The 21,054-nt window shown below is 49.5% G+C and overlaps 6 protein-coding genes across 6 annotated transcripts; 3 read left to right on the top strand and 3 right to left on the bottom strand.

Annotated features, from left to right (window-relative positions):
* Window positions 1-12,816: 12,816 nt before the first annotated feature.
* Window positions 12,817-13,294, top strand: CLAFUR5_20003 (uncharacterized protein; the record flags this gene model as incomplete). The annotated part of the gene is made up of 2 exons (XM_059462862.1): window positions 12,817-12,942; window positions 12,992-13,294. 2 exons carry the CDS (start codon window positions 12,817-12,819, stop codon window positions 13,292-13,294), a joined length of 429 nt encoding a protein of 142 aa, XP_059318857.1.
* Window positions 13,295-13,890: 596 nt separating this feature from the next.
* Window positions 13,891-14,820, bottom strand: CLAFUR5_00793 (uncharacterized protein; the record flags this gene model as incomplete). The annotated part of the gene is made up of 4 exons (XM_047899941.1): window positions 13,891-14,301; window positions 14,359-14,421; window positions 14,472-14,670; window positions 14,717-14,820. 4 exons carry the CDS (start codon window positions 14,818-14,820, stop codon window positions 13,891-13,893), a joined length of 777 nt encoding a protein of 258 aa, XP_047756800.1.
* Window positions 14,821-15,008: 188 nt separating this feature from the next.
* On the bottom strand, window positions 15,009-15,978 carry CLAFUR5_00792 (uncharacterized protein; the record flags this gene model as incomplete). The annotated part of the gene is made up of 4 exons (XM_047899940.1): window positions 15,009-15,043; window positions 15,113-15,314; window positions 15,363-15,537; window positions 15,701-15,978. The coding sequence occupies 4 exons, from the start codon at window positions 15,976-15,978 to the stop codon at window positions 15,009-15,011; spliced, it is 690 nt and encodes a 229-aa protein (XP_047756799.1).
* A 1,385-nt stretch (window positions 15,979-17,363) lies between these two features.
* Window positions 17,364-18,838, top strand: CLAFUR5_00791 (uncharacterized protein; the record flags this gene model as incomplete). Its single annotated transcript, XM_047899939.1, has 5 exons — window positions 17,364-17,624; window positions 17,677-17,913; window positions 17,964-18,106; window positions 18,158-18,187; window positions 18,262-18,838. 5 exons carry the CDS (start codon window positions 17,364-17,366, stop codon window positions 18,836-18,838), a joined length of 1,248 nt encoding a protein of 415 aa, XP_047756802.1.
* Window positions 18,839-19,163: 325 nt separating this feature from the next.
* On the bottom strand, window positions 19,164-19,367 carry CLAFUR5_20002 (uncharacterized protein; the record flags this gene model as incomplete). The annotated part of the gene is made up of 1 exon (XM_059462861.1): window positions 19,164-19,367. The coding sequence occupies one exon, from the start codon at window positions 19,365-19,367 to the stop codon at window positions 19,164-19,166; it is 204 nt and encodes a 67-aa protein (XP_059318856.1).
* Window positions 19,368-19,505: 138 nt separating this feature from the next.
* Window positions 19,506-20,133, top strand: CLAFUR5_00790 (DNA-directed RNA polymerase II subunit rpb7; the record flags this gene model as incomplete). The annotated part of the gene is made up of 3 exons (XM_047899938.1): window positions 19,506-19,835; window positions 19,897-20,066; window positions 20,118-20,133. 3 exons carry the CDS (start codon window positions 19,506-19,508, stop codon window positions 20,131-20,133), a joined length of 516 nt encoding a protein of 171 aa, XP_047756801.1.
* Window positions 20,134-21,054: the final 921 nt, after the last annotated feature.

Genomic DNA, 21,054 nt, shown 5'->3' with positions numbered 1-21,054 from the left:
ATTTACGACAAGGAACTATTAGCTATCGTCCTCGCCTTCGAAGAATAGAGACCTAAGCTCACCATTAACTTAGACGATAATATAGATACCGATTTCGAGAATACGAAGGATATAGATAACAATCCCGTTATTATCTACTCCGATCACAAGAACCTAGAATACTTTATAAGCACGAAACAACTTAATAGACGGTAGGCACGCTAGGTATAGTTCCTAGTACAGTTCGTATTCAAAATTACCTATCGTCTAGGTATATAGGGTATAAAGCCTAATAGTCTTACTAGACGATCGTAAGATCTACCGTCGGATCTAAGCGATCCACGTCTATAGTATTAGAGCTAGGTCATCCTACCGCCCGCTCGCCTCGATATTAAGCTCAATTCAAGCGAGCTACGGGAGGGGGAGGTAGCGTAGTAGGTAGTATAGTAGGATTTACTTATATAAGTCAAGGCTCTATATAACAAAGAGACCGTTTAGGCTACTATATAGATAGATAGATGATTCATTTACCCGTTGTGGTGCCCTCCGGCCCATGCGGGTTTATGTCTATATATGTTACTGCATAAGGTAGGAAACCTATTCCTAGGTAAAAACCTCCTCTCCTTCTCTGATAGCTTCCTTGCCATGAGTTCTCAGTTTTCCTTCCATTAGGGTGCACTAGTGTCATGGTGGTTAGCCTCTGACTACCTTGTCTGTAACCCTAGAGTTGTCCCCCTCTTCCTGCTCTCCTCCTCCTTCTTTCTCTCCTCAATCCATCTCTCTGTTTCCCTAGTAAGAGAGAACTGCTCCAAAAATCCTTGGTGGATGATCCACCTTGTAATTCTCTGGAGGTCTCCCTTATTGCTGATCATGGCTTGGAAGTTTCTGTTCCTTGCCCTTGCCCTCCATTCACCTCTCCCTGTACTCCATTCTTTGCAAACCAGAAGTCTATGTTCGACATTCTGGGACAGGTAGCCGCATGGGCAACTCTTGTCTTCGATACCTGGGACTTTTCTCTGATGCAGGTATGCCCTGACTCCGATGTGTTCAGAGCGGATTTGTATTGCTATGCTTGCTTCTGACCTGGTCAGGTCTGAGTACAGTAGGTAGTTGTGGCTACCAAACTGTTGGAGTGCCTTTGGGGTTCCTGGCCTCTGTGGGGTTCTTGTCCATTCAGTCTTCTAGAGGAGTCCTGCCATCCTTTCAGCTAGAGACTGTTGCTTCTTCCCTTGGCTGGCTGCTGATCCTCTCCCTTGAGCCCTTCTGTCCTGTTCCTGCTGGGCTAGGTGCAGCTGTTCTGTTAGTTCTTTGAACTTCTGCAGGTCCTGCTGCTTCTGTGGGGCTGGATTGGGTCTTGCTTGTCTGTGCCTTCTTGTGCACTGGCTCCTGATTTTGTTGACTGCCTTCTGGATTACTAGCTGGGCTGGGTATGCAGACGTCTTTCCTGCATACTGGTATCTCAACCCTTGAAGGTAGAGCTTGGCTGTTGGGGAGCCAGACTCCATTTCGACCACCCTTGTTAGAGTTGACTTGTATGCTCCAAGCACCTTTTTCAGACAGGAGGCTTGGGCTCTGCTGATGGGATCTGCAATTCTCTTTGGGATCTTGTCTTGGGCTGACCAGATCTGGGCTCCATATAGCATGGCTGGCTTCACAATGGCCTTGTACATAACCTTTGCTTTCGCAAATGTGGCTCCCCATGTGGAGGCTGTAAGCCTGTCAATTGATTGCCTGTTGTTGTCTGCTCTTGCCTGTGCTTTCTTGACCTGTGGTCCCCAGCTGAGCTTTGGATCCATCCATATTCCTAGCACCCTTAATTCACTTGAGGGTTCTGTTGTGTGTCCCTGAATAGTGATTGGGGCTTGCATATTGTGTCTGTTTCTGGCTCTACTGAAGTGGATGAGTTGATACTTCTCTGGGGCAAATCTGGCTCCATGTTTCCTGGCCCATTCCTCACATTCCTTGTGTTTCTTCTGCAAGATTCTGCAGTTCTCTTCTGTGCTGTCTGACCAGGCTAGGATGTTTGTGTCATCTACAAACCCTGAGGCTGATGTGTTTCTGGAGTTTAGCTTTGCTGGCAGGTCTGCCATAAAGAGGAGAAACAGGATTGGAGACATTGTTGATCCCTGTGGGATTCCTGTCTCTGTAGGCATGCTGTCAGATTTGTATCTGCCCAGTCTTAGTCTTGTGGTTCTGCCTCTGAGGAAGGACTGGATAAACTGGACTGTCCAGTTAGGGATAGCCTTCTGTTTCAGGATGTGGATCAGCCTCTGGTGTGAGACATTGTCAAAGGCTCCTGATATGTCTAGTGACAAGGAAGGAATCGTATTTAGCAAGCTAGCTACGAGATAAGGTAATAAGTCTTAACCGCGCTTTCCTACTTATCTAGCACTACCGTATAGCCTCGTTTCGAGAGGTTAGCCCGGAGCAAAAGCTTCCCTCTACGCCCTCCCTCCCTGTTTGCTCCTTAAGCCAATATCCACCTCTATAGGCCTAAGCCCTTTAGTGCTCTCTATTGACCGACATGCGCATCCGTCCTCTCGGGCTATATAGACAGTGTCAGCCGTCGCTACTAGTGTATACTACGCCCTAGGTTTTGACGCCCTTCGCGTTACCGTAGCCTATCTCTAGAAAGCGGCCGTCTATACCTCGTAGGTTTGCTCGGAGCACACACCACGCCGGGCAGCGTACTCCTTGCGTTTCCACCTACTAACCAATATGAAGTTCCTTATTACCCTGCCCTCGATCCTCCCCGATCATAGAACTAATCCACTTATATTATACGTCTTTTCCCCGTCCTAACAGCCGTCTTTTCCTTACTTAGGCTATCGTCTTTTCCTCGTCGCAATCTACTATATCAGACTAGGTGCGTTGTGTAGCGGGACAGGCAGTGCCTTAGGCAAAACCCTTGTTCCTATACCGGGTATTTAATAGGCCCTTATAGGCTTCGTCGCGTGTCTACCTACCTACCGTATTGCCCGCTAGCAAACACTAGATTGTTTCGTAGTCCGCTCGACGCCGTTATATAGTCCGCTCAGTTATTGTTCTATAGTCCGCTCGTCTAATGTTTGTCGCTTAGCCCGCTCGGTTTACGGTCTCCGGAGGTGAAAATTCTATACTTATACTAGAGGTGTCCTATCGAGCGTATAGGCTACGGTTCCGCGCCCTTCTTATACGTAGAAAGAAGAGGGACTCGCTCCCGACACGAGTACACGCTCGTCGGATAGTTTTTGTACCCGTTTTACTAGTAGTCCTCCGTTCGCCGCGGCTTCGCCTACGTTACGCGCCCGTCGCGCCTACGACGCTCTAGCGTAAGAATACTTAGCTCTCTCGTAGCTAGACGAGAGGTTCGTAGCCGACACTACGTATAGGTAATTCTCGTCGTCGACCAACCTATCTATATAGATTACTAAAATAGATAGTAAAGAGACCTACTATAAGGACCCTATCCGGAGGTTTAAGTACCTACTAAGTAGCCTCCCGGACGTCTACGCTAGTACTAGGGACACTATTCTAGCCTAGCTAAACCTAGGCTAGGAATCCGCTATAACCTTACTTAGATCCTACGAATTACGGATCTAAGAGAGTAAGGGCGAGACCGCTCTATACTCGTAGAGGTAAGGGGGTAAGAGCGGCTACTTTATCTACGATAGTAACTACCTAGTTATATCGTGCCTAGAACTAGATTCCGTAAAGGAGTTTATTAAAAAGAAGAATACCTAGAAGTAACCGGAGAAGAAGTCCTACGAAGAGCTAGTCCGGGATCTAGAGAAGGCCTAAAACGCCCTTAAGAAGTCTAGGAAATAGTAGAAGGATAGGAGAAGCCAATCCGATAATAAGACAAAGGTAAAGGCGACACGAGCCTATACCTTACGAGAAAGCGATACCGAGGAAATATACGACGACGAAGTCGCCTATTCTACTACCGAAGTAAAAGGCAAGTTTCCCGCCTCCGAATAGTTACTAGACTCCTATACCTCCTTATATATAACTGACAATAAGTCTCTATTCAGATCGCTTAGGAAACTAGCGAGAAGGAAAGTGATTAAAGTCGGTAGGGGGTACCTAGATATATTCTATAAAGGAATAGTAACTATAGAAGGCCTAACGGGGAAATAAATCACGCTAGAGAAAGTCTTGTTTATTCCTAATCTCGGAGTTAATCTGGTTTTATAGAGGTAGTTTAGTAAGTAATTCGATGTCGAGCCTCTAAACTTTATACTTAAGTATAAGAGCGGAAAGCCTATCGTACGAACAGTACTACGAGGGGGGGTACCGGTAGTATCTTCGATATCCGACTCCCTAAACTAGGTAGATAATAGACCCCTAGAGATGCTATACGAGGAAGCTCTAGCCGTAGTAACTACCGAGGATTAGTAGGAGCTTTAGTATAGAAGATTCGTATACCTAGGTAAAGGATTACTCCGGAACGTCTATAGGGTAAGTAATAAGAAGGACCCGATTCCTATCCCGGACGAGTATAACTATAAGGTATACTCTATCGCGAATATACGGAAGTTTAAAGGCGCTATCGTAGAACGAAAGAACGAAAGACTTACGCTTATATCTATCGATATCTACGGACTATTCGAAAATACGACATCTAGGCTAGGTTTTAAATACTAGCTAGAGATCGTAGATAACTTCTTAAGAAAGAAGTAGGTGATCCCGCTTAAGAACAAATCCGACGCACCGTAAGTACTATAATAATAGCGGCTAACTATAGAGAAAGTATCGAAATGCTACGTAAGAGTAGTATAGAGTAACAATATACCTAAGCTACTAATAGTTCTAAAAGAATAGGAGAAAGAATCGGAAGTTTAATACGATACGACGGATACTTATAACTCTATATAAAACGGAGTAGTAGAAAGGTCAATCTAGGTATCGGAGAACGCGATCCGCGTAATGCTCGAGGAATCGGGGATACCGGTAGAATTCTAGCCTAAAGCGCTAGAGGTATAGGCGGTTATACGTAACCTACTACCGAACGTACCGTTACTTAACGGTATCTAACTTTCGCTAGAAGAAGCATTTACTAGCAAAGTACCGACGGTAGAACACCTAAGAGTATAGGGTTATAGGGCAGTAGTTTACGTAGAACCGAAATTATATCTAAAAGGGCTACGATAGGATAAGTTAATAAACCGGGGTAAGGAAGCTATTTTTGTTAGATACGGTCAATCGACTAAGTAATAGTTGTTCTTAGAGCTAGATATACGAGCTATTAGGTAGTATAGCTAAGTAGATTAGTTCGAAAACGAGAAGGGGGGAGATCTAGACTTAGGTGTCTCCTTTACGAACTAACCTAATAGGGTATCCGAACGAAGGCTAGTCGGTCGACTACCGGCGGTCTCGCGACCACTACTAGTTTAGCGACTAGCGGATGCCCCGATAGTAATCTTACGATCCTCGGGTAGTATAATACCCTAACTTTCTACTACTAAAGTAGCCGAGTCCTCTATAGAAGAACCGACCTAGCTAATCTCTGCTCTCTACGAAGAGACCGAACCCGCTACGGCTAAGGACAAAGGACTAACTGTCTTAAGACCGCTCTATGTCTAACTTCCCGGTAGACTAGATAATATCGCGGACTATAAGAAGATTGAAGAAACCCCGGAGCTACTAGAACTAACCGTCCGGAGGAAAAGGACTAGGGATCCTAACGATAACTACGGCTAGGACTAGGACTATAAGGCTAAGTACTACAAAGCTATAATAGCTTTGTTCTACTAACTACTATAGGTGAATAATAGACTTACTAATACCGACGAACGTATATTTATAGCTACGGTAGAGGAACTATTCGACGAAGTCTAAGAATACGCCTTTACTATATTCGGACCCGGTATCGCCTACTAATAGGAAGTACCTATCCTAAAGATATATAAGGCTACGGTAGGGGATCCTAAATAGGGCTACTTATAGAAGGACGCTATCGATACCGAGCTACTCTCGTTATTAAGTAATAATACCTAGGAAACGGCTATCGCTCTAAGGGGGGCAAATATAGTTAACTCTAAGTAGGTCTTTAACGTAGATAGACTTATTAGCGGAGCAATCGAAAAGTTTAAGGCAAGACTTACCGTAAGAGAGTTTTTATAGAAATTCGGCGTTAACTTTAAAGAGACATTCGTACCTATAGTACGCTATAACACCCTAAGGGTCTTTATAGTAGTAGTTTACGAGCGGGATCTCGAGATATACTAGGTCGACATTAACAATACGTTTACCTAAAGCCACCTAGCCGAAGATATCTATATAAAACCTCTACTAGGAGTCGAAACCCTACCGAACACGGTCCTTAAGGTACTCCGGAGTCTCTATAGCCTATAGTAGGTAGCTAGAGACTAGAATAAGCTCTATATTACTACGTTAGTCAAAATAGTATTCTACTAGTCCGAGGTAGACCTATATCTCCTAACTTATACTAAGAGAGACATTATACTACTAATATACCTATTATAGTACTAAGGTTAGCCGACATCTAATAGTTTAAGAAGTAGTTCGCGTAATACTTTAAGATTAAGGATCTCGGAGAACCGGAGAAACTACTAGGACTAAAGATTACTCGCGATAGCCGTAACGGTACCCTAAAACTCGACTAGGGCTATTATATCCGTAAGACCCTTACTAAAATAGACATAGTAAAAGAAAAGGCAAGCCTAATACTCTCGCTAATAGATAGTTACGATAATCTCCGTCCTATAGCCCCGAACGACGAGAGATGTAGTAAGGATAACTACTAGAGCAATAATAGGACCTAGATATAGCTAATGACTATAACGAGACCGGACCTAGCCTTTATACTCGGGAGAACTAGTATATATGTCGCGGATCTAACAAAGCGGTACATAAAAGTACTAAAGAAGGTCTCGAGATACCTAAGGTCGTTCCCCGACCTAGGGTTAATATTTAGACGTAGTAGCGGTACCCTAACCGGATATTTAGACTCCGACTATATAATAGATCGAGTAGATAGGGTCTTAATTCTAGGACATGTCTAGCTAGTATACGGTACGCCTATATCCTAGATAAGTAAGAAGCAAAAGTCTATAGTAACCTCTACTATAGAGGCAGAGTTTATAGCGATAAACGCCGCCGTAAAATAATCCTAGTTCCTAGCGGCTATCCTCCGAGAGATAAACTACCCGGGGCTAGTAGGAGACTGCTCTTTCTAACTAATAGTCCTAGCCGATAAGAGCACCGTCGACGAACTAAGACTAGTACGCCTTATAGGGTATAACTAGGCGGCTCTAACCTTAGTTAAGGACGCCTATATCTACGAAAGATCTAAGTATATTAATGTTACCTATAACTATATTAGGCACCTCTAGTAGTAGAGGAAGATCAAAGTAGAGTACTACTATACTAAGGAGATAGTAGTAGATAGTTTAACTAAACCGCTAGCCGGTCTCTAGTTCTAGACCTTCGTACGATAGCTATAGCTAGTATAGTAGGAATAATCGTTCCTTACCTTACGACCTAAGTAGGAGTATTACGGATATAGGTTAGTAGGTATGTTATACGGTACTAAGACTAACTTAGTATACACTAAGCTAGTCGAGACAATAGTACGGCAATACTACCGAGACACCGTACGAATAGTAGGAGCGACTTAGAGGACCTAAAGTCGCTTAGCTAGTTAGTACGAGACTGTCGAAGGAACTACCGTCGTAGGATAAGATATAGGTAAAACCGATAAGGCGTAGTGAAACAGAACTAGGACTAGAGCAATATCCCTCTATATAGGTATAAGAGATATAGTCTCTATACTAATAGTAGAGACACCTTTAGTACTAAATACTATTCTACTATATACCTTCGTATACTATATTAGTCCTTCCTTGTCACGGGCAGCCCGCGACCCCTCACTGTAGCTGCGTCGGCCCGGCTGAACCGCGGACCTTCTGCATCGGGTTAGCGCGGCTTGGCTTTACTTTATAACTTCGCCGCGCCTCGCGCTCCTCTTTCGTAGCTTCGTAGAACAACAACTATCTCATTCGGACCCTATGGTACGCGCGCCCTTACAGTTTGTTCTACCTTACTACCCAGATCGCGGATCTAGGTAAGGGACGCGTAACAACAGGAACAGACAGAACCGCAGAACTCGAGAACGCGCAGAGCCGCATCAGAACACAGAACACGGTAAGGCGCACAGCGCGCAGATGCCTAGAGAACGCAACGCGGCGACACCATCAGCAGGTGGTCGCGCGCTCGTAGACAGTCAGGATACAGGCACCGTCACGCCTCCCCCGAACCCAGACAACATGACTTCACAAACAGCGAACGGCGGCATGCGACCGCCACCTAAGCCTAAGGGCAAAAGCAAGCAGCGCACATCTCTTTTCCCCGACCTCTCCTCTTTTCCTCAGAGTCAGACACAGGACGACAACCGGCGGGTCACAGTAGACACCGGTGTCGCGCTACAACAAGAGATTGATAAAGCTTACCAGAAGGCCTTCGAGCGAGAAGAAGGTGGTGAGATTGACTTTACAGAACTGTTCGAGTTCAAGCTCGAAGAGAACCCAGGCGGCGACCCAGACGAGGTGTATCTATCACTCGACGAGGCAGAACACATTCTCGCATCCGAATACCAGAATGTCACCCCAGACAACCTCACGACCCTTGCATCCCAACACCCGAAGACCACCCACGACTTCGTGCTACAAGCAGTCAACACGGCAATTACTAAGGGCAGACAACTCGATGTAATGGAGCGAGCCAACGACCTCCAGAACACCCAGTACACCACGCTGTACACCGAATACGACCGCATCTACAAGATGCTGCGAAGTGAAGAGCTTGTCACACAGAAAATGGCAGCAGATCTCAAGAGCAAGAAGGATTGCGACCCAGCTAAGTTGCAAGAGCTGGGGAAGAAATACAAGGAAGCCAACAACCTGTGCAAGCAGTGGGTTGCTACCTTCTGGAAGAAACTCTGCAAGATGCTCCGCACAAATCGCAAGCTGAGTTCTTCGTATCACCCAGAAACTGATGGACAGTCAGAACGCACTAACCAGGCGATGGAACAGTATCTCCGCATGTTCACCAACGAGGCACAGGATGACTGGGCAGAATGGCTGTGCCTTGCTCAGTTCGCGATCAACAATCACCTGTCTGAGACTACTGGTGTGTCGCCGTTCTACGCCACCTTAGGATACAACCCTGAGTTCATAGAGCGAGTTGACCTGAACGCTGGAAAGGAGGGAGGACTGACCACTCTCCAGCGACTGGACGCGCGATCAGCAGAAACCTTTGTGCGTCGAATTTGCGAGCTTCACAAACACCTTCAAGAGAATATGCGAATGTCACAAGCTCTCCAAGCAGAGGCAGCAAACCGCCACCGAAGCATTCCTCCAGACTACAAGGTGGGTGATTGGGTGTATCTTAGCACCAAGAACATCCGCACGACTCGACCATCTAAGAAGCTGGACAGGAGATATGCCGGCCCTTACCAGATCACGGAAGTTATGCCGGCCAGACTCTCTTATCGACTGAAACTATCAGACGCTCTAGTAGGACTTGATAACTGCTTCCACACCTCACTACTACAACGAGCCGACCACCCCGATTTCCCACCACTTGAAGGGCAGCATCTGGCGCCGCCACCACCGATAACTATCGAACCTGACACCACCGAGGCTGATGCAGCAGCCGATGTAGTGGCAGCACCTACGCACATGTACGAGGTGGAAAAGATCCTTGACATGTACACCCGTAAGCGGGCAGGCAAGGTGAAGAAGGGGCACAAGCGCAAAGTAGATACATGGTACAAGGTGAAATGGGCTGGATATCAGAACGAAGAGGATGGTGAGACCTGGCAACCTGCAGAGGACATGCTTGAACACGCAGCCGCCGCTGTTGCAGACTTTCACCATAACCGGCCGGAGTTGTCTACGCCTGTAGGCTTCGCAGCTCCATCTGACTGGTCCCTACCAGCCACTGAGATACTCGGGCTCAACTCGATCAGGGTCATTCCGAAAGACACCGTCACGAATGAGTCGCCTCGAGCCTTGCCTCTAATAGAATCTGCTCCGCACATATTCGATACTCGAGTGGAGCCTACAGAGCCTGCAATGATACCCAACTTTGGTCATAAGGATCATACGCGAGTGCGAGCCGAAGACAGACTTAGATCTGGGGCAAGCCAGCTAACTAGGCAACATGTTTCTCGAAGGAAGCCGGTCGAGGATAGTCTTGATAGAGCGAATGCGATGTTATCGGATGACGACAGGGCACTAGAGGATGATTCGGCGTTCGCGCGATTATGGAGCTCGACAGGCAAGTGGCCTCACAAGGTGAATAACGCTCAGAGGACTGAGGCGTGTTTTGGGAGGGGGGGTACTGTCACGGGCAGCCCGCGACCCCTCACTGTAGCTGCGTCGGCCCGGCTGAACCGCGGACCTTCTGCATCGGGTTAGCGCGGCTTGGCTTTACTTTATAACTTCGCCGCGCCTCGCGCTCCTCTTTCGTAGCTTCGTAGAACAACAACTATCTCATTCGGACCCTATGGTACGCGCGCCCTTACATTCCTCCTTCCCTATTACGTGTCCTAACTTCCGTATATATATATACTATACCTATTTAATAGCTATAATAGTAGTTATATAGCTATATCTATAGAAGTAGTATAGTTCTTAGTAAAAGTAGCCCGCTCGGTAGTATAGCCCGCTCGGTAGTAAAGTACGTTACCGTTCTTTAACTAGCTCTAGACGTTCTAAAGGGGGTTCTTTACGGTATAGTACTTAGAGGCTTAGAGCTTAGCTTCGGTAGTACGCTACTACTCTTAGAACTTTATATTGTCGCTCTTTAGATCGAACTTAGTAGGGGCCTTTAGCTCGTTAGAGGACTTAATACTAGTAGTTATATCGGCGTCGTAAGTCGTATATACGGAGATAGGGTTACTATCTAAGTCGGTACTTAGGCGATTCTTCCTACCCTTACGACTACCGTCCTTATAGCTATTCTTACGGCCCTTATTACCGTCGTCCTCGTCGTCTAATAAGTCCGATAAATCCGGGCCCGACTTCTTCTTATTAGGCTTACCTCTATTCTACCGACGCTCTAGTAACTCTTTAGACTCGGTTCGCTAAGGTAGTAGGTCTTACTTTTCCTTAGACCGGCTACGGTCCTTCTCTTACTTCTTAAGCTTAGTAATACGCTTCTCGACTACTACGAGCTTAGTCTCGGTCCCTACTAGCTTACTCTCCGCTACCTTATACTACGTATAATATACCTTCTTTATATCTTTAGCCCTCGTAAGCTCGCCTAGGTCGATAACGATAGTATTATCGCGCTTAGCAATCTCCTCCTTTAGTTACGTAACCTCCTCTTCTAGGGACTGTCTAGTCGCCTATTCCGTATCGATTATATCCTCGAGTTAGTCTATCTAGTCCTTAGTATCTTACGCCTTACGGAGGTTAATACGGTTAGCTATATTGAGCGTAGTATTAAGTTTATACGTACGTCGGTAATTAGACTCGATATTATAGAGGATCTTATAGATCTACTAGGGATAGTTATTAACCGTCTTCTTGAACTTGTCTATATTTAACCCGTTTAACGAGTCGAAGGCTTCCTAGAAGTTGTCGATAGTAACCCTCCTCTTCCTTAGTACCTTAGTACCCTTATCTTCTGTCTTATCCTCGATAAACTCCGCCCTATATAGGTTAGCTAAGTTCAGCTCTATCTCGACCTCCTCTTCCTTAATCGCCTTAAGTTAGTCGAATACCTTCTTATACTACTTACGGTACTAGTTATTCTCGTCGAGGAGCTTATTTACGATATCCTCGTTACGTCCTAAAGTCTACGTCGCCGGGTTCACGCTATCGTTATCGGGCGGATTAGGTAGTAGGGTAAAGAAGGATAATCTATTAAGGGACGCGTAATAAACGCGTCTATTAGTATTCTCTATACTTACGCCTAGTACGCCGGTACCGGTCTATCTCGCTATTATTACTATATTAGCTATAATCTACTTTAAGGTACGACTTAGCGAGTACGATACCTAATCTTAGTACTTCCTCGTATACTATTACGGTTTCTCTATAATCTCCCGAATATAGCTTCTTATATCTCTCTATACGTTAGTAATAATCTATCTAAAGTGTTATAAGTAGGTATAAGTACGTAGTCGGGTAAGGTACAAGTCGAATAGATGTTCTATCTTAGAGAGGCGCGGAGGGCGCGAGAGTTATATACGGGCGCCAAGCCGCTAGTCGGATTAGTCAGCGGGCGCGGGGTCTAGGTACGTGCCTACGGGTTTAAGTGAATGTACGCCGGTATGGTGACATTTAATATCGTAATAATCCAATATAATATAGTAGTGCTGTAATAGATTAAGAGCGCGATGCTAAGGTACGTGTTAAGCACGTAATTTACGTTGAGGTGGACAACACCTTCTTCGGAGGTGGGCGGGCGACACGAGTAGCTGAGGAGCTACCTTCTGTCGCGCGGTAGCAAAGTAATGGCATCCCAGGTGCAATAGGAATAGGTCAACTTAGCAATCGAAATCGTAAGCTTAGGCAGACATATCTCCACCGGAAGCAAGATAAGCAAGACGAGCGGCGTGTAGACCAGAGCGAGGCCTGCAAAGACCGACGATGCAGCCTTGATAGTAGAGAGGTCCTGGTTTCTACCTTCTTGGCCACCGATGTTAGAAGCTACGCGAAAGAGGCAAGTTGTATCCTGCCGGCACTATGTCGCACCTGACAACGAGTGAATCCCATGGCCAGTCGCCGAGGGCTGCGCGCGGCCGTGAGATCAAAGGGGCCATATAAAGAAGACCTGCTTTCCAATGATTAGGGGACTGTGGGCTGTGGGACCGTATTCACAATGCACGCCATTCTTGCTATAGTAGCTTTCCTAGCTACCGCGATCGTTGCTCAAGACTCAAGGCCCTGTGTGAGAACTGGCAGAAGGGGCTCGTGTGAAGGAGATCCATACTCAGTACACTGGTTTGTAAGTTGATGGCACTCCCAATAGTTGAGCAATACTAAAGGGCTATCAGTGCCCCGATGGAACAAACTATCCTACGCTGGAGCCAGGCTCTCCTTGCGAGCCCGAGAATGGCAAACAAGGCACCGACTTCTGCGTGAGTGAATGCGCATGGAAAGATTCACTTCGTCTGCTGACTCGAATCAACACAGTGCCGCTCCTGAAGGTACTGGTGACCAAGGTACAGGTCTCGAAGTGGAGGTGTAAGCCTCTATCCGACGGCTGTGCGGACAGCGTTCTCAGCTACGTCGAGGGTACTCAGCAGCCTAGAGCCATGACAGGAGGGTTGATGAAGGCTTGTCCACAGAGCACGTAGTAGTACATTGTAGATATCGACGAGAGCGGATGACGGTGTGTCCAGACTTCGTGGTCGCGTTTTGAATCGCCGGGGGCCTGCGAGAGCGCAGAGTGCTGAAGTGTGGGATCTAATCAAATCACGGTAGCAACCAAAGGTCCAGTCTAGTTGCCAAAGCTTCCTCTTCCTTCAAGACCAGTATAGATGCTCCGGTGATCCAAGATCGGACTGGCAAACCATGTGAATGACCTTTGGGCGGACCAGTCAGTCGCGGCGAAGATGGTTTAACTCAAGGGTGGAAGCATGAGTTGCTAGCATCATCTGGGATCCCATTATGTCGTCCGCAGTCATGCGTCCTGTATCTAGCGATGAGCATGATAGCTTGATGCCAAAGGTGGAATATCAGCGATGGGGTGAGAAGTGATTGTTTGTAATATCTGGCGAGAAAAGGAAGTCGCATCTCGAAACAGAAACAGCCAAGCATCTCAGCCGCAATCTCAACTCCCCGTTACATACATTCCCGTCTCATGGCACGTCACTTTGGCCTTGTACAACAACCTTCATTCTCTGCTGTCACCACTTTTCATCGATTGTCGAAGTGTCAGGTCATGAAGAGGTCACTCTTCTTTGACCAGGCTCACTGGTGCCACGTACTTGCGACTGCCACCGAAGACGTAGTAGGCCAACGCGAGCAGGCACGTCGCCGAGAAGATGACGATGGCCCAGTTGAAGTTTGCCGCCCAATCTGGGCTGCCTGCCAACGGACTCGTCGGAAAGAAAGAGAACAGGAAGATCACCGCGAGGAAGGCGAGAGAGATGCCATTGATCAAGCCACCCCAGCGGCCTAGCGACCATCGGGCTGGAAGCAATGGCTGTCCTCGCAGTCTCTTCAGTGCTATGCAGCCAATGGATATGATGTAGGAGAATCCAAGAGCTGCATTCGAGACACCGACGACAGCCGAAAAGGCCTTATCCGAGCCAAAGTTGATCACGGAGACGACGAGTGATACTCCCATGGCGACGAGAACCTATCTCTGTTAGCTATTGAGCAACAGTAGCGTGCGGGCATCATGCAGTCGACTTACAGCGTTCACAGGAATCTCATACTTTGGCGCAATCCTCCGGATCCAGTCGGAGAATGGGAAGCCCTGCGTGCAGTGTCAGCATGCTCACAGTGGAAGACGACGTGATTATATACCTGGTCGCGACTGAATGCCCAAATCTGACGAGATGCACTGGCAACAGTGGTCACTGTCGAGAAGAATAAGAGCACGATGAGGAGCGTTCCAAGCACTATAGTGGCCGCGTGCGAACCAGTTGCTCGCTGTATGACTGCGATGATGGGAAAGTCTCCAACATCATCGCCAGTGATCTCGGTGATGTCGTGGATACAGAAGCTACACGCCAGTCAGTGAGTGTCAGTGGAAGCAAAATGTCACTAACCAAAAGGTGATGAGCATGGTTATGCCAAGCACGCCGTTGAGCACTGTCGCCCACATCATGGCTCGCGGGAGCTGTACAGAAGCATCTTTCAGCTCTTCTGACATATGTGCACCGGCGTCCTGCGCTACAGGTCAGCAAGTGTTCACCGCGAAGGAACGAGACGGCTCACGGGACCGATAAAACACCAGACTGGCGTTGAGAGACCGACAAGACAAGACAGCCCAATGTTGCCCCATCCGCCACCGTCACTACGTTGAGTCAGTCTGGAAGCCAGAGCAAAATTGGAATGAACTTACTGGAACTCGGCGAAAACCCTCGATGCTGGAGCTACAGTTTTGGTCAGATGTGCAATCAAGCAAGTGCGGCACGACGGCATGTCGTCGTGAAGGTGCTTACCGTGTTCACCCAGTATCCAGAACGCGAGCAGGAAGACGAAGAAGCCGAAGATGTGAGCAAAGAGGATGATGCCCTCGGCAAGCGGTAGATGCTGGGCGAAGAAAATGTTGAACGCCGCTGCCATCACGATGAAGCAGAAAAGCAACAACGTAGCTTGCCACAGCTGGTTCACATCTGCGTTGGGGTGGACGAGAAGGACCATCTGCAGGTGTTCAGTATCACATCGACCTGCTCTCGCCAGATGACTTACTGTGGTGACCATGCCGGCCAGCTGCACACAGCATGAAGGTACACCAGCGATCCAGCCAAGACAACAACACCAGCCGACGACGTAGCTGAGAGGCTTCTGCAACGAGGGCGGAGCGAACTCGCTGACCCAGTGGTATTGACCGCCGGAAGTCGGTGCCATTGAAGCCATTTCTGCACTGTACGACGTCAGCACATGTCGGGCTGAGAGCTACTGCAACTGCCACGCGGAATGGCGAACGTACAGAGATGCAATCATACAAAGCATTAGCAGCCATACGGCAACGGTGCACCTGCGGACAGTCAGCAAGAGACGCGGTAGCAGGGCATTCTTGGAGCTACCATATAACGCCCGCCGTTCCACCGTTCAGAAGACCGAAGTAGTTCGACAACAGCACGTTCTCCCATGTGGCCTGCAAAATGGTGACAAAGCCCACAATGCCGACGAACTTGAAATTTCTTCGAAGTTCTTGTTCCTTGCCCATGCGAGTCATGTCGGCGCCATCGATGGAAGTGCTGCCCTTCTTCTCGTGCAGCACGGCATCGTGGTCGTGCTGGAGCCCCTCGAGCGAAACCTCGTCCTCGGGCCTGTAGGCTGGCAATGCGGTTGGGTGTCCCATGGTCGCGGAGTGCGGAGCGAGGAAAGAAGGCCCAAGCAGCGAGCGGTGAGTTCGAGTGTTGTTGTGCACAGGGCGAGGGCGAGCAACTTGAAGGCGAGGGAGTTCTTGAATGGGCAGTGGGCAGTGGGCAGATCCAGATGGGACGCCGAGCAAGGTTGTTGCGCGCGCCACTACAGCCGTTGGACGTCGCACACGAAGCGTGGCAGTCACGTCCAAAGGTGCCTGCCGCAGCAAATCGTCGAGACGCGCCAAACGGCTTGCTGCCGAGCCTGCCGAGAAGGACTGTCACTTTCGCATTCACACGTCTAGCATACATGTATGATGTATGTCGCCGCCCCAGGCAAATCTGATCTCCGCCCCGGCATCTTGGCATCGTCGTGGGCCTGTGCAACGTTCGACATCGAACTACGTACACGGCCAATTGGCTGGCGGTCGTGATGCGCACCGTCGCCCAACGGGATAATGCAGCGCGCGCAACAGCCAGACATCTCGTCGCCGCTGACAGGTATCACTGCCTCGAAGCGCAATGTGCCACGATCCGGGTTTCAGTGACGCCATGTCCCTCGACGTGCGTAGGGCAGCGGCATTGGCCTTGCGAGCCCTGATTGCATGCCAGCAGCCATAGCGCGCATCAAGTGCGCCCCCCTTGCCAAATTGTCCGAGAGCGTGATTTCGCGTTACACAGCGCTCGTCAAAGTCGCGGGAACTGCATCCGCCTGCGTGACACGAACCTCCATCGCGACCAAGGGCCGAGGAAGAGCGACGCACCGTGCACTCCATCGAGGGCGTACAAAACGCTCGCAATCCCCGTTCTGCGGCGGCCAGCCGCTGCTGCGACACTGCAAACCCTGGCAGTCGTGCAACCAGCACTTCGATGGAGGATGGGCAGACGCTTGACGCTGCATATCTGCCGAGATCTCTTGGGTGTCATGTCAGGGACGCTGCGAGAGAGAGACGGACTTCTCGGATGCTGTCTTTGAGCAAACGATGCAAGGTGAAGCCGCTTGCCCTACCCTTCCCCTTCACTCTACCTCTTACTGCAAACTGCCCGCTCCCGCCTGCTTTCGCGTCGACTCGAAGCACCTCACGCTCGATCTTGTCCTGCTCACCCGACTTCGTGAGAGTGCGTGTGGTTGCACACGCCGTGCGGGGGTTGCAACTGGTGACACGGTCGTAGACTTGCTTCAAACGGAGGCTGTTGGCAAGTAAACACATGCATTCACTGCTGCACTCAGGTGGCGGTTCTAGCCGCCTCATACCCGCGCGCGTTTGCCCCGAAGATCTCGAAATTCAAACGAGGTTTCAACACCACATCGTTCCGCTGAAACGACTTTTGCTGCCCGCGGACTACGACACCAGGCGCCGAGGATCCACAGCACCTCAAGATGCCTCGAAGAGAAGGTCACGAGAACGCTGCCCTATTCACCATCAGCATTTGCCTGATCTTCGTCGCGTGCGCTGGTTTGCTGCGTGCATGGATCAGGAAGAGTGCATACGGCCGAGACGATGCAGTCATCGCCGCCGCGACGTTGCTCTCGCTCGGCCAATTCGGCTCGTCGTATGCTGCTGTTGAAGAAGGATTGGGAAAGCAATGGTCCGGCCTCAATGCGTTGTCAATGAGCGGCGACTTGCGGAAGCTCAATGAGGTGAGCTCAAGCAATCCCCAAGTACTGACCGTTGATGCTGATCATCGTCTAGGCATCACTAGCGAGTATCGCTCTGTTCTTCGTCGCCCTTTACCTTTCAAAATGCGCCATGCTGGCTTTCCTTAGCCGAATCACCAAGACGCCCACTCAAATCCTGCTATATCACACCCTTAACGGCCTCGTTGCGCTCATCGGTGTCTTATCGATCATCGTTGTTCTTGCCGGGTGCCCTTCGGGCTCTGGGTACTATTGGGCCTTCAATCGGAACACCGCCACATGTCCATCGCAGGTACGGTCGATCTGGTACCAGCGCGACAGAGCTCGCTAATGCAAAGGCAGGGTGCGCGATGGCAAGCTGTGACGGCTCTAGATCTCCTCACGGAACTCCTACTTCTCATACTGCCTGTCCATCTGGTCTGGAATCTCCACATGCCCATGAAGAAGAAGGCGATGATTCTAGTGGCATTCTGGGTGAGGTTACCGTAAGTAGCGAGCTTACCGCCTTGATACAGCGATACTGACATACTTTCTAGAGCACTATGTTTTTGCCTCGCTCGCACCTGGTAAGCAGACTGAAGGGTGTTAGGCATCTCCGCGTGTCTGAGACATCTACTGACCTTGTACTCTTTTCTATCAGGTACACCCTGCAACTTGAGAAGCCGGGTGCAGATGTTGGACTCGACAGCGCTTTCGTGCTCATCTGGATGGAGGTTGAGATGGCCTATGCGATTGGCTCGAGTACGCTTTCCGCAATGAAGAGCTACACCGATAGCTACAACACCGGGTTTGGTATGGGATTCGCACGGGGCAAGGGCGAGGGTAGCTACGGCCTCTCCAATGTCTCCGGTTCCTCTGGCCAGTCGTCAAGAGGAGAGAAAGCCAAATCCGCATCACCGACTACAAGTCGCACAGATCGAAGCGCAAAGACGACACCAGACGGCTGTAGAGGTGATGAGCCACCAATGCCACCAGCGACAGCACATGGATGGCACGTGGCAGATCCGCCACCATTGAAGCTTCGCCCTGACACGACTGGAGTCACCTCTTATACAAGCGTTTCAGCTGAGCCGCACAACGATGTCTCGCAGTGGCGTAGTGGGAGCAGCCTAGGAAGCGATAGTTCGGGTGACGACATGGTGATTCTTCGCGAGACTGCCTATGAAGTCCACCATGACGAAGCACCAATGCTGCCCATTGCAGTCACGCGCGCATGATGACCATAGCGGATTTGTTCGGGGTGCGTTAGCATAGCATAGGAACGGCGTTGGACATGATGAAGGCGCCCGCCAAGGCTGACAGTGAGGGCGAAGAGGGCAACAGTAGCTCCAGTAGGGCGATGATTGTGTAGTGTCGATGTCAATAGCAGATCACAGTATGCTTGACGCTCATGTCGCTGTATCGATCTTCGGGTCATGTGATCGCGTGTCCAGCCCACTTCCGTTAGAGAAGCGTCGCTTGAGGTCCACGCACCTTCTGTCTCTCGTCGCCCTCGCGAGATTCTTGTCAGGCTTCCAGCGTCCGCACGACACTCACGTTCATTCACTCAAAGACCACAGAGGAGCCAGATCTGCGACTGTGGGATGCGCGGCGCAAGCAGGTTGGACACATTCTTCGCAAGCATACTTCATTGTCCAGCCTTCGAGCACGACCACGACCACGACCACGACCACGCTCAACGCGCGCGAGTGAACGTGTGGAGAGAGCAGCCAGCAACATCACAAGTAGCAGCAGAGGAACACACATTTTGCGACTCCGATCACGGCCCACTTCCCAACCATCTCATCATCCGACCGCATCAGTAACAAAGTCGCGATCTGCACCCTTTCCTCTTGACATTCCGCGCATCGCATACAGCGCTGAAGAACGCGCGACACCGACGCCATGTTCTTCATTGCGCACCGAGAGCGTGAGCTCACTATGCATCCTTCCTTCTTCGACAGCGGCGCAAGCGAGAAGATCAAGGAGCAATTACACAGCGATCTGGAAGGTACAATCGAGGGCACTCTCATGATCATCCAGATCATCGAGATCGACGAGGTGAGCGAACCGATGCTGGTCCCGGGCACAGGCATGGCAAAATACACAGTATCGTACCGAGCGCTAGTATGGCGGCCGTTCCGAGGAGAGGTAGTGGACGGGCTGGTCACCAGTGTGGTGAGCAACGGCTTCTTTGTGGACGTTGGCGGCATGAGCGTCTTCGTGGCCAAGGCGGTAAGTACACATGGATAGGCGTTGACGTAAAGGTTCGTCGCAGCTCACGGTCGGCCAACAGATGATACCTGCCAACCTGAAGTTCACAGTGGAAGGCTCGACTCCCTCCTTCACTGATAACTCGGAGCAGAATATCGAGAAGGACACCCAAGTACGAGTGCGGATAAAAGGTATTCGTGGTGAGATTGGGCAGATGTTCGCCATTGGCAGCATCAGAGAAGATTATCTAGGGTGAGTTGAGCACAGCGCGTCTGCTGCAGAAGAGACTGACCAAACGTGTAGTCCATTACTGCAATGAAGTGGTTGCGACCAGCCTACGACGATGTTCAGCAGTATGGCGCTTCGCGCGATCGAGATGCGCAAAGCGATCTCAGTGACCTGCTACGAAGGCAAGGTATGCAGATCATTGCTTGCGTAGCCCGGCTACGTTGCGTCTCCAGCGATTCTTTGATCGCGAGTCGAGAATTTGAGCGTGGCGTTGGATGAAGCGATGAAACACGGAAAGCATTTGGCATAAAAGATACCCAAGACTCTACTTCCGCGCTTGACTGTATCTCATCTCACAAGCACATCCGCGGATGAGACTGTGCTACTTTGCCTTCGGGCGCGCTCAGACCCACGCAAGCAGTCACGACCTGTACTGAGCCGTGAACGACCTCCCGAGCGATGGCTGCAACGCGCCGCTGTCTACAGCATCTCAGCTGACAGATAACGACCGGGTGTCACGCGAGCAATCTTCACGACTAGCTATCTTCTGTTGACGAGAGGTGCTGCGTCTCACATTGAGCACAAGTAAAATGGACATGGTCTCGACCAGCACTATGCATCGCAAGTTATTTCGAGTCATCCCTTGTCATGCCTACCGAAGACTCGGTCTGGCCTCAGTCAGAATAGCACCAAATCATCACATGCATGCAATCGCTTGCGCCGTAAGTTGCTCTGCTGAGTACACGCTGAGGGCCGGTGCGTGCAAAGGGGGTTGAGACTCGATGAATGTAACTGCACAGACTTGATCCAAAGTCAAACAATATACACCAGAGTATGACCGGCAGATGTCATGAAGATCAGTGTATTATAGCACAGCCAAGTCTGCGAACGCCTGCGATTGTAATTCGGTGACGCTAGACACATCGATTTGTGCCGCGTGTTGGGAATAGTAATAGCGACGACGGACAGCACATCACGGACGTTGAGAGATTCTGGCCGGGCAAGTTGGCTT

Source organism: Fulvia fulva, chromosome 1 (assembly GCF_020509005.1).
Source record: "Fulvia fulva chromosome 1, complete sequence".
Classification (NCBI taxonomy): domain Eukaryota; kingdom Fungi; phylum Ascomycota; class Dothideomycetes; order Mycosphaerellales; family Mycosphaerellaceae; genus Fulvia; species Fulvia fulva.
Note: the sequence above shows the minus strand (reverse complement) of the source record. Positions and strands in the feature narration are given on the sequence as shown.